Below are 11,598 nucleotides of genomic sequence, written 5' to 3'. Positions count from 1 at the left end.
CAGAGCTGCAGGGGAATAATAATTGTATTATTATGCAGGAATAAAGTCCTGTTTATTTCTGAGAAGGGGATGGGTATGGGGGAAGAGTGGTGAGTGATTGCAGAATAATTATCCCACAGCAGCTATGCTGGGCAGTGTTTCCCTTGAAGGCAACTCCTAAATATTGTGCTAGAGAAGGACTGGCAGCCTGGACCATGTGGTGGGTGAAGGTGGGGCTGTCCCATCCCAAAGGACGCTCGTCAGCATCCACTGGCTCCTGCAGGAACAAAGAGATGATGCAAACACTCACCTGGCAGTGCCACACACCTGCGGGCAGGGCTGGGCAGCCCAGAGCCACCCAGCTCCCAGTGCTCTGCACCTTCCTGCAGGGGGGTGTGCAGGAGTGTGTAGGTGATGTGTAGGGGATGTGTAGGAGATGTGTAGGGGTGTGCAGGGGATGTTCAGGGATGCTGCCACTGCTGCCCTGCGGCTCTGCCCGGTCCACCTAGCTCTTCCAGCACATCCCAGCCTTGCTTCCACGTGCCTTTGTGTTGATCAGAGCGCCGTTTTCCCCCAGCGCATTCCTGCCTCGCTCCACCACGCGTGAACCGGCGATCACCCACTTGGGCTCCGTGAATTATTAATATCTGTGTCACTGTGCTTCCTCCCCCCGCGGCGCTGCCGATCGCTCCTCCGGGACCGGGGGGTTCGGCCAAGGTCACAGCGGCAGCCCGGGGGGCCCAGGTGTCATTGTCCTTGTGCCCGCAGCCCCGGCCCCGGCAGAGGAGCGGCACAAAGGGAGCGGCATCGCTGGGGCCTGGAGCGGGGCGAGGCGGGCAGGGGGACGCGGATGCAGGTGGCTGCCGAGGGGGTCGTGGACACCCCCCGGCCTGCCCGACCCCTCCGGAGCCCTGCAGCGGCACGCAGGGAGCAGCGCTCCCTCCTCGGAGCCGCTTTGTGTCCCGATGCCATTCACCGGCGCCTTGCTCGTTGTCTCCCAAAACTGAGGCCGGGGAGGATGGGGGAAAATTTGATTTTTTTAATAAAAATTTTAAACGTAACAAAAAGTTAAAACCTTTGAAAGCCTGTATTCTTACAAATCGAGCGCACACACCCCCGTAAGAAAGGCAGCCGCGCGTCCCCCGCCGCCGCTGCCGGGGGCACGGCAGCTCCGGCCCGGTGCCCCTCACGCCCGCACAATGCCGCCCCCTCCCCGCCGCGCACCGCCCCTCGGCCCGCCCCCGCCCGGCGCTGATTGGCTGCGCCGCGCCGTCAGGTAGGGCGGGCGCGGCTCTGATTGGTCGCTGCGGCGCGAGGCGGGGCGGGCGCGGCGCTGTCAGCCGGGGCGCGGCGCGGCGGGAGCCGCCGGAGGGGCGCAGGGCGCGGGCGCGGCATGGCTGGCTGAGGCGGCGGGAGGAGCCGCCGCCGCCCGGCGCCGCTCCCGGCCGCGCTCGGTGCGTGTGCGAGCGCCCGCGTCAATGAGCGAGTGCATGGCGGAGCCCCGCGCCGCACCATGAGGCGCCGGCCGAGCACCGCGCTCGCCCTGCTGTGCCTCGCCGCCCTCCTGGCCGCCGCCACCGCCGCGCTGCCCGCCAGCGCCGCGCCGCCCGCCGAGCCCGGCAGCGGCAGCGGCGGCCCCGCTGAGAGCAGCCTGGGCACGGTGCCGCCCGCACGGCCCCGCGGCACCGCCGCGCCCGCACGGGGCAGCCCGGCGCCGCCGCCGCCGCCGGAGGAGGAGGAGGCGGTGGCGGAGGAGGAGGAAGAGGAGCAGGAGGAGGAGGAGGCTGCGGACAGCGGCCCCGCAGGTGAGCGGCCCGCTCGGCTCCCTGGCCGGGCGGTGTCAGCGGGGCCGCCGGCGGGGAGCGGGACGGGGCTGCGCCCCATCCTCCGCTGGGCGGACAAAGGCGCGGCTGGGGACGGGGCGGCGGCTGCCCGGGCCCCTCCGGCTGCGGCGACCCCCGTGCGGGGCGGCGGAGGGAGCTCCGCGCTGCGGGACCCCCCGAGCATCGCCCGGCCCGGCCTCCCCGCGGGGCCGGGTCCGGGGATGTGCCGCTGTGCCGACCCCGGGATGCGCTCTGGAGGGGCAGCTGTGCCTCGCCCGTGCCTTGCCGGTTCTGTTACCGGTGCTTTTGGGGAGCAGCGGGGCAGGTGCCGGTCCAGGTTACCCGGAGCGTCCTTCAGGCAATAGTCCCTGGCATGCACTGTGCTCCCGGTGGAGGAGATGCAGACAGGTCCTTCCCATCACCTTGCATCCAGACAGTGGCCAACAAGGTGGATGCTGGCCTCGGCATCCCCTGATGTCAGACTTTGTAGGTCGAGTTGCTCCACAACCATCAAGCGTCCCTGGTGTCCTACCTCGATGTGCTGGCAGCAGAGAGAGAGCAGGGTTAGTGATGACTTGGGGGCACCAGAGCCTGTGTTCTCACCGGTGTCAGGAGGTGTATTTGCAGCTCAGTGGGTGCTGGGGTGCTCACATAGCATCTGATGGGTGTGCAGGGGCAGAAAGGAGCCCCAGCTTCATCTGTGCTGGGAATGATGCGTCTCAGTGCAGCCCAAGCGAGGCCTCATCCTGCCCCTGTGGCAGGATGCAGAGCTGAGGAAGGTGCTATGGCAACAGGAGTAAGTGGAATTGTCAGTGTAGGGTGTAAGGAGGTGAAGGGTGGATGGGAGAGCTGTGCTCTCAGGTGAAGCTCCTTCTGGGTGTAGCACGCACTGACAGCACTGGTCACTTGTTGGGAGGTGAAACACTGATGCTCTTCAAAGCTGAGACTTCAGTTTACCTATAGATTAAACAGGCAAAAGTGTGCTGAAATCCAAGGATGGAGCTTTGTCCACTTATTTTACTGGAGAACTTGGCTTCACTCTGCAGTTCCAAAGCTTTATCTTCAGACACACGCAAATACTATACCACTGATTCTTTCCTGTTTTATATTTATTTTTTCTCTTTGCCTGGAAGTTGTTTAGCTGAAGTACGTTGAGCTTCCTCTGATGTGAAAGGGTTGCAGTCTGTTGTTCTGGTAGTGTTAGTAGTCTGAACAAGGGGATTAATCAACTTTTTTTTATTTGTTTAGAAATAAAATCGACTGAAGATCTGGAGTTGCTGGTTTTCCAGACTTTAATTTGCTTTTTTCCGTTGAGTTTTCTCTCTTTGCTTTTTTTGGAAGAAATAGAATGGCTTAAGATTGGGGACTGCTGATAAAGGTAGGATGAGCTGCGTGTTCTTAAAGCAAAAGCAATTTCTCCTCTTGTGTCTGATCAGACAGAATGGACTGAGCAGCTCAGTGCAGCACAGTGTGACCCTCTGGATGCCAACCAGGGGATCCACACACACATCCCAAGCTTCCTCCTGCACATTTCCCTCTCTGACCCCTGTGTTGTGTTTGTTTCCATTGGTTTCCATTGGTATCCACTGGCTCTGGGTCTCCCACCCTGAGCTCCAATGGCTTCCTCAAGAGCATCCTGCTCATACAGGCAGAGTGACAAGTGCATGAGATGGCTGGTTCAGCAGTGGCTTTGGGATGCTCCCAGATTCCACGGAGGATGCTTACATAACATCCTCTGTGTCTTCTGCCATTGGAGCTGTCGGGGTGGAAGTCTGGGGAATTTTGTGTCTAATCCCTGTGCTCCCACAGGCTGCCCTCACCCCTGTGCCTCAGTTCTCACTTGGGAAGAGGGAGCATCGAGGATGAGCACTCTCCACCACCACCCCTGGCTGTGCTGAGTCTCTATTGTGGAGGCCAGCATCACCCTTTGAAGTTTTAACGTGCTAATTATTAATGGCTACAGCCACTTAATCACAGAATTGCTCTCTGGTGCCTTTACACTGTGACAGTGATGGCCAGGGCAGGAGCACGTGGGCAGATTGTCTTTTCCAAGAGGCCAGGTTGTTAGTCCTGAGTGTGACAGGTGGAGATTAGCCCTGGCTGAGGGGGGATTGCTGGTGTGCTCTAGGGCTGGGTGGGTTTTAGGGCACCTGAGGGGGGGTGAGGCAGCATCAGGAGGAGATGTTGGGCTTGGCAGCATCCCCTGTGTGATGGGGGAGCCTGGGCTGCCGTTAGGGAGGGAGGGTACAGCCGTGCTCTGTGTGGGAGCTGCTCTCCGTGGGTTGTGGGGGGTTTTCTGTGCTGCCCCATCTGCTGTGACTTGTGCAGAGGTTTGCTCTCAAAGGCTGTTAAGCACCAAAGCCCCAGCAAAGCCAGTGGACATAATGGGCTTAGCTGAAACCCTCAGTTTGCTTTAACTCAAGCATGTTTTCAACATCACTTTTCCAACTCAGTAGGTAATTAATGCATTATGTGCTCTGTTGCATTAAACAAATGGGCCTTTTCTCATGCATATTATTAGAAAGGCTTCCCTTAATGTTCACAGCATTATCACTGATAAGAAGTTGGTGTGAGAGGCCTCAGGGCCAGTGGTGTTCAGAGCTACCAAGATTTCAGTTCTGACTTTGGTGCATTTCTCATTCTGATTTAGGAAGCGTTTCAGTTTTCCTCGAGCTGCCTGCTTGCTCTGTTCTTGTCCTCCTCCTTTTCCCAGTTTCATGATGTTTATTTTTCTTTCCAAGCCTGTGATCGTGTTCAAATCCTGGATTTTGTTTCTAAGGGAAGTAAATTGCTAATCCTTATGTTTGTGGAGACAAGCTTAACGTATCCCCCGTCTTATCACCAAAGCCTTCAGCACCCACCATAGAGACTCTACCTCTTCCTTTTATCCCCAACAGTCTCATTTTAAGCAGGAACTGGAGCTTTGCTGGGGAATCTGGCTTGGGAATGGCTGCTGCTCAGGTGGATGCTTGTGTTGGAGCAGAGGTGCAGCTGCTGTGGCCAGCATGGTCCTGGTTGGACTTTCCCTGCATAGGGAACAAAAATCTGCAATTCCACGAGGTTCTTAGGGCAGTGCTGAGTAACATGGGTCTCTTTGAAGGACGTTTTGTTCTGACTCTCTTCCAGCCCCATGCACAGCAGGTGGGTGGGCTGAAGAACCCAAATGTCCTTTCACAGCCCTGCTGTGCTGGGTCAGCAGGAGAGCTGCACCCAAACCCTGGCTATGGTGTCTTTACTTCTCTCCTCCCCGCTGTTTTGTCTTGCCTCACCTGCCTTCCTGGGTCACCAGCTCCCAGAGGTGACTTTGGGTCTGACTCCTCACCTCTGCCCCACGTAGGAGGGGACAGTGAGCGATTTCTGCTGCAGCCACAGGGCAGGAAATGCAGGTGGCTTGGAGCACTAACCACGGGAAGGTGTCACACGGAAATGTGTCAGGCTGAGTCAGTGCTGATGGGTCCCCAGCCACCAGCGTGGGGCCACCTCGGGCTGGGGAGCTGCTGCTTGATGGAGGAGGTGCAGCCAGAGCCCCTCAATGGGGGGTGGCTGCAGCTTTGTGGGGGATTAGCTGATGGGTTTAGCTTGTGAAGAGGAGCCGGGCAAATCCCTGGGGGCGTTGGGGTGACCTGGGTAATTGGCTGGGCACGAGGGAGGTGACAGGTTGAGGAGGGGACTGGTGAGTGCTGGCTTTGTCCAGCTGGAGAGGTGGAGGGTTTTGCTTTTGTGCAGGGCATGTGGAGAAAGGTCTGTGCATCCTGTTCTGACAGGAGGGGTGGTGAGGGCAGGTTAGGGGGATCCCCACAGCACTTACAGTGTCGTTGTAGAGGAAAGACTGGTCCAGGCCTTGGAGCCATCAGCAGCCAGACCCTGCCACACTGGGGCTGTGCCCCTCCAGGGGTTGGGAGCTCTCAAATCCTGGTAGGACAGACACAGCCAAGCTGTTGAAGGTTGTTTCAGGATCTGTGCCTTCATCCCTTTTGCAGCCCTGTGTGACTCTTCCTCTTCTCCCATCCAGCCATTAGACCCTTTGGAAGAAGTCTTCCCATCTGTGTATGGGTCCACCTGCCTGAATGCCCCTGCTCTACCTCTGACCCTGTGGGGGACAAGCAGGAGCAGCCAGGGAGGGTGAGCTGGAGCTTTCCTCATGCTCATTACTTGGGAAGGCAGCTTAAGCCTTCCTTGTTTGAGGGCTCAGGATTGTGTTCCATGTGGTTACAGAGATAACTTGTGTTCAAGGTGCTAGCAGGATTTAAATTTATTTAAAGAAATGGAAATGAAGGCATGGACGTGAAAGCTGAGGATAAGGAGGATGGTCTTGTTCCTCAGGATCAGCACAGGAGCAGCCAGGGCAGAGAGTGCCTTTTTTTCAATCAAATAATAAGTTTGTATCTTTGAGCTTTAAATAAAGACATGTTGCCCAGAGCAGAAAATGTCACTCCCTTGCCTTCCTGCCTGCCTCCACGCTCCCATCTGAATCATTCTTGAATCAGATGCATCCAACTGTCCTGACTCAAGATTGAGATTCTGGGACTTAGCAATGCTCATGAAAATCAGGATATTTCTGGGAGGATCTGTAGAGCATTGAAGGTCTTGTTTGTTAGCTTCTGTCTGCTGGGATTTTGCTGTTTGTTTTTATTTTAAACGGTAGCTGAGATTCAGACATATCATCACTGAGGTGCCACTTGGAAAATGGCATCACCCCTGTGAGGTGATGTTGTTTACCTGGCTGCTGTTGGTCATACCCAAACACCAGCCTGTGGGGAGGCAGAGGCACTGGAGCACTGAAACAAGTGCTCTGTCTGAGCTGTGTGCTGGCAGATGTCCCAGGCAGTCCCTTTGCTCCAGGCCCTCTGAGGGTGGCTGGGGCAGGTGGGACAGTGCTGGAGTGTCACCAAAAATCTCTTGTGACGCAGACTGGGGTTTGCACAGGGTGCAAAGGTTGTGCCTGTCCAGACAGCTGGGATGGGCTTCTTGGACAGTGCCTGGTTCTGCCCTTAGAGCACCTTCCTGGTGGTGCTGCCTGTTCCCCCCGAGGCACCCTGACCCTGGCTGTGCCACAGGGGACAGGACTGCTGTGGTCAAGCAGTGGTGGTGTCAAGGCCTCCACTGGTGTGTGACCCCATCTCCGAGGTCACTGTGGTCCTTGTGCCACTCCAGTGTGGCCCTGCAGGTGGCTGGGATCCTGGCATCTGCCCACCTGTGTGGCAGTGATGGTGAGGACAGGGACATCCAGGACATGCCATGCCCCAGGGCTGTGGGCACAGGAGCACAGAACTGAGGAGCTGAGATCCTGGAGGTGAAGTTCTGCTGAAGTCAGGGGAAAGACTCCTGAGGGTTTTGCCGAGAGCCCTATGAACACCCAGGGCTGAGGCTCTGTGAGCTGGTGACATTTGTGGAGCTAACACCAGCTGACTGTCAGGGAGCTGCTGCCAATCTGAGGTGCTCACTGGTGCTTCCAAGAAGCAGCAGAGCTCTTCGTGGTGGTGTGATGCATCTGCCAGCTTTGGGAATAAAGCTGTGCCAAGGCCGGGTGCTAAAGGCTGGGATCCTTTTACATCCATCTGCCTGGAAGGGAAGGCTCCTTCTGCCTTACCTCTGCCAAGCACCTAAAAAATCAAACAAAGAAATGATGCAGAGGAGCTGGATTTTTGTACAGCTCCTTGACTGCACCTGAGACTTCACTGAGCTCTTGCATGAGGATGGAGTGAGGGCTTGGGCTTGCTTTAGAAGTCCTGGAAAGCTACAGGCTGTGTTGCCCTGGCAGGTGCTGCATGTCTGAGCTCAACAGGGCTGCCTTGTGCAGCGAGGCATTGCTGGGTGGGAGTGGGCCCAGAGGGGCAGAGTCCAGCACTTTGTAATTGGTTGGGGATATTAATATATTTTATGAGCTAAAGGCTAGATTGCAATCCAGCCATCTGCCCTGCCTTGGGGAGTCGTGTTTCTCCAGCACCCCAGGAGAACAGAACCACTTGCAATTCAGTCTCATTAAACTGGCTAAAACCCAGATTTCTGGTTCACAGGAAATTATTTGCTTTTTTAAAAATTTATTTTGACTTTTGGGTTGTGTCAGCCTGAAATGGAATGGTTGTTCTTGCTTTGCTTCTGCTCAAGGTTCCAGTGAGCTCAGTGAGTGGCCTGTGCCTTGAGGCTGCCCTGTAAGATTGTTGTGCCTGGGGCTAAATCCATCCCCAGTGAGGGGCTGGGGGCTGCTGGGTCCCTGCCAGGGGGAAATGCTCCCAAAATCACAGCAGGCCTTGTCTGGAAGGGTCTTTTATTGGATTAAAGCTTGTCAGTCTGGAAGCATTTCCAACAAGACATTCTAGACTTGGAATAATTGAACCTCATTTGTCTGGCAGAACATTTCAATAGGAAACTTCCCGATGCTGCTGGTGCTGGCTCCTGCAGCTGCCACTCCTGGAGGAGCAGGGCAGGCTGTCCCCTCTCCTGCCAGGGTCACCCACTCCCCCCAGCTCCCATCCCTGCATGGAGGGATGCAGGGAAGCCGGTCCAGCCCCTGCATCCCGGCTGCCTGCTGTCCTGGCAGCAGCTTGGCTGTCTGCTCTTGTTTTCTCCAGCGATTTAATAAAGGCAGGGAGCAGGGAGGGGGCTGCTCCATTTGCCTGGTTTCCCGGGATTTCTCCTGTGAAGAATAGACCCTCCCAACGCTGCCTGGGCTGTAATTGCCTGCGGACCGATGGAGCTGCCCAAAGCCGCTCTTTTGTTGGAGGCTGAATCCCTCCTCTGCCTGCCGCTCATCTGGATCTTCCCATGCAAAATTCCTCTGGCCCTGTGTCACCCGAGGTGCAGCAGGGTCGGGGGGCCATGCAGGCTGCCAGCCCCCGGATTTGGCAGCAGCTCTGCCCCAGTCCTTCAGGGCTTTCCCCCCCACCCCGACTCTGGAAGAGATTTTGGAGGTCTCTGCTCCTCATTCACACACACGGCTCCTATTTCAGTGAATGAGGAGCTTCCCTGGAGCTACATGAACTAATGCAAAGCCTTAGCTTGGTCTTGTGCTGCTCAAAGGAGGATTTTTCTTTTTTTTTTTAATATTTCTGAACACCTGCTGTATGAATTAAATTTGCCTTGTAAATGTAACCGATTCAGAGTCTGAGCATGAGCGATGGGCGTTTGCTTTTTGCCTGGAAAAAGAAAAAAGCAAAAAACCTTGAAGGTTTTTTTCTTCTGGCAACTTGGCTTTAAAGCAGAGAAGCCAAGACACTTCTGTTTTAACCATTTTTAATTCAGTTGCCCCCTGTTCTTATAAATAAGCCCCCAGAAACATGACGAGGCAAGCATCCCTGCTATTTATAGCTCAGCTCCACATGCCTGTTTTAAAAATCAGGCAGCTAAATGGCTCTGCAGCCTTTCAGCAAAAGGCCTAATGACACAGGCATTTTCTATGCATGGATGGGTGGGTGTTTGAAGGCTCTTGGTGTTGAGCCTTCACCCTGAGCAGGCAGGATGGTTTCTGCAGCAGGGAGTTTTTTTTCCTGGGCAAAGAGGAGCCCCTTGGCACTGCCCCAGCCCTGGTGGGCTGCACCCCGTGGCTCACCCCTTCTCCAGCCCCTGGGGATGCTCCCAGCAGGGTCAGTCCTCCCACCTGTCCCCCACACCTTGGCCCTTCTGGGGGTTACCTCTAGACACGATAAATTGGTATTTCCCAAGTGTTTGGGTATTTTTAAAATAATTTGTTGAGGCTGCATTAACCTTTCATTCTTTTTTTTCTTTTTTTTTTTTTTTTTCTCCTTTGTGGCATCACCTCCCTCTAATGATGAGGCTGCTGGTAACCTTTACCCGTTTAACTGGTCATGCCACTTCTCAGATGAATCTGCTTTATTCCTGGCAAATTATGCAGCCACAGTTTTCAGGCAGCTTTACTCTATTTTGACTGACTGGCTGACTGTATTAACTGATAGTGCTGCTTGGGCTGCTTTGATCCTGTATTATTTATGGAAATGATGGCACATAACTCTGTGTAGCTGATTAATGCTGCGTGTATTTTTAATATGCTAGTTCTCCTGTTTGATCTGTGCTAAATGATTATTCTCTGATGTGTTCCTGGGTTCATTTTGGCTCTTTATGAAAAGGAGATTGAAATGGACTGTTTGTTTTGTTGCCTTTTTTTTTTTCTCCCAGTGGTCTCATCGTGGGCTGCTTTTTCAGCTTTCACAGGTCGTTTTCCCCAGCAGGGCTCTGCCTGCCACATGGAGCACTTACACTTTATTGCTATTAATTTGAGCACTTTTGGTGACATTACTCTAAACTCATCCCTGTGTGCACAGTTGTGGGAAATTTTGAGAAGATACAAGGTAGAAAAACAACCTTTTAGGTGATGCTCAAGCCTTCTGTGTAGTTGCTTAGTGACACTGTGACTGTCACTGAAAGGGCCTCGGGTCCAGCAACACCTGAATGAGAGCAAAACCAGTCTAAAATGGCAGGAATGTAATTAATATTTTCTGTGCCCTGTCACAGGATGGCTGGGACTGGTTGATATTAAGAAGATGACTTTAATTGCCAGGGATGTGTGTGCTCAACCCACAGCTTCCTCTCCTGCAGTGTGAGATGTGGCCATGGCTGGGGAGGGATCTGTGGGCAAAGCTGATGTTCCATCCCAGGAAATTCCCACTGCACCCCATGGCATGTGCAGTGCTGCTGACATGCAGAAGGGATGCTCATGTCCTTCATGCCTCCTCCAAAATCCACCCCCAGCACTAGATGTGGCTCAGGGGGTGGAAACCAGGAGCTTGTTCCAGGAGAACCATCTGTGAGCTGGAGGATCAGCATTTCCCCTTCCCAGGGGCCTAGTGGAAGGGAAGGAAGTTGATCATTTTTTTAATATATATTTTTTTCTCCTTTCTTTTGTAATAACTGCTCATTTTCATGGCACAGGCAAGGGTTGTCTCCAAAGCCCTGCCCTTACCCTGCACGTGGTCACATCTACCTTCTCCCTGGGCACGCTGTGTTCCAGCAATAACAGGTTTGTGAGGATGCTTTCATGAGCACTGCTGTAAAGGTGCAAAAGCAATGCTCAAAACCTTCAAAGGAAAGCTTTTCTTCCCCTGCTCTGAACAGTCCTTTTTGTTAAAATCAGCAAAACATATATCTTTCTGCAAAAGATCCCTTTTCCTTTAATGGGCTTTTCCATTGAAAACAGTTTAAACTTGATGTTCTGTTCCTTCCCTCCAAATTTTTCAAAGCTCCTTGGGCTGTGAAAACTTCAATTATTCCATTTTCATTTCCTCTATTTAAAAAAATGTATAGGTATATGTTATATATATTTTTTTTTCTGCTAGCTGAAGGTCTTGTCTTTTATCCCAAAGCAAACATGATAGACTGGGTTTTAGGGTGTTCTTTCTCTGCCCCAAAATAGACATGCTCATTTGAGAGTTATTTGGGGGAAAAACCAGGATGAATGCACGATGTTGGGCTCTGAGAGAGCAGGCAGGATTTGGGGATTTTTTTCCCTACAAACTCATCGAGATGTGTTTTGGGCTGCCTCCCCAAAACACATCTCGATGGCAGATGGGTGAATAATGGGGCAGAGGCACCCACACCTTCCCTGTGCCACAGGTTTGGAGCATTCCTGGCTGGGGAAGGGACAGGGAGCTTGCACAATGCCCTGGCTGGCAGTGCCTGTGGGGCAGGAGGAGGTATTGCCATGCAGCCCTTCCCACCCCAGAGTGCAGCCTGGCCTTGGGGAGCTGGGCTGGGGGCAGTAGGAGCCCCAGGACAGCCCAGGGAGGATGTGCTCCAGTGGTTTGTCCAAGCTGGAAGGTGGTTGGAGTTGGAGTGGAGCACA

General features: G+C 54.2%; 1 protein-coding gene across 1 annotated transcript in view; it reads left to right on the top strand.

Moving 5' to 3' along the window:
- The first annotated feature begins 1,370 nt into the window (after positions 1-1,370).
- The window catches only part of MEGF9 (multiple EGF like domains 9), a 47,145-nt gene continuing 36,917 nt past the window's right edge, over positions 1,371-11,598 (top strand). Inside the window, exon 1 of the mRNA XM_084219830.1 lies at positions 1,371-1,784. Coding sequence (XP_084075956.1) covers positions 1,493-1,784 — 292 coding nt within the window. The 5' untranslated portion in view covers positions 1,371-1,492. The remainder of the gene's footprint in view (positions 1,785-11,598) is intronic.

The sequence above is a fragment of the Fringilla coelebs genome, assembly GCF_963513975.1.
Source record: "Fringilla coelebs genome assembly, chromosome: 21".
NCBI lineage: Eukaryota > Metazoa > Chordata > Aves > Passeriformes > Fringillidae > Fringilla > Fringilla coelebs.
Note: the sequence above shows the minus strand (reverse complement) of the source record. Positions and strands in the feature narration are given on the sequence as shown.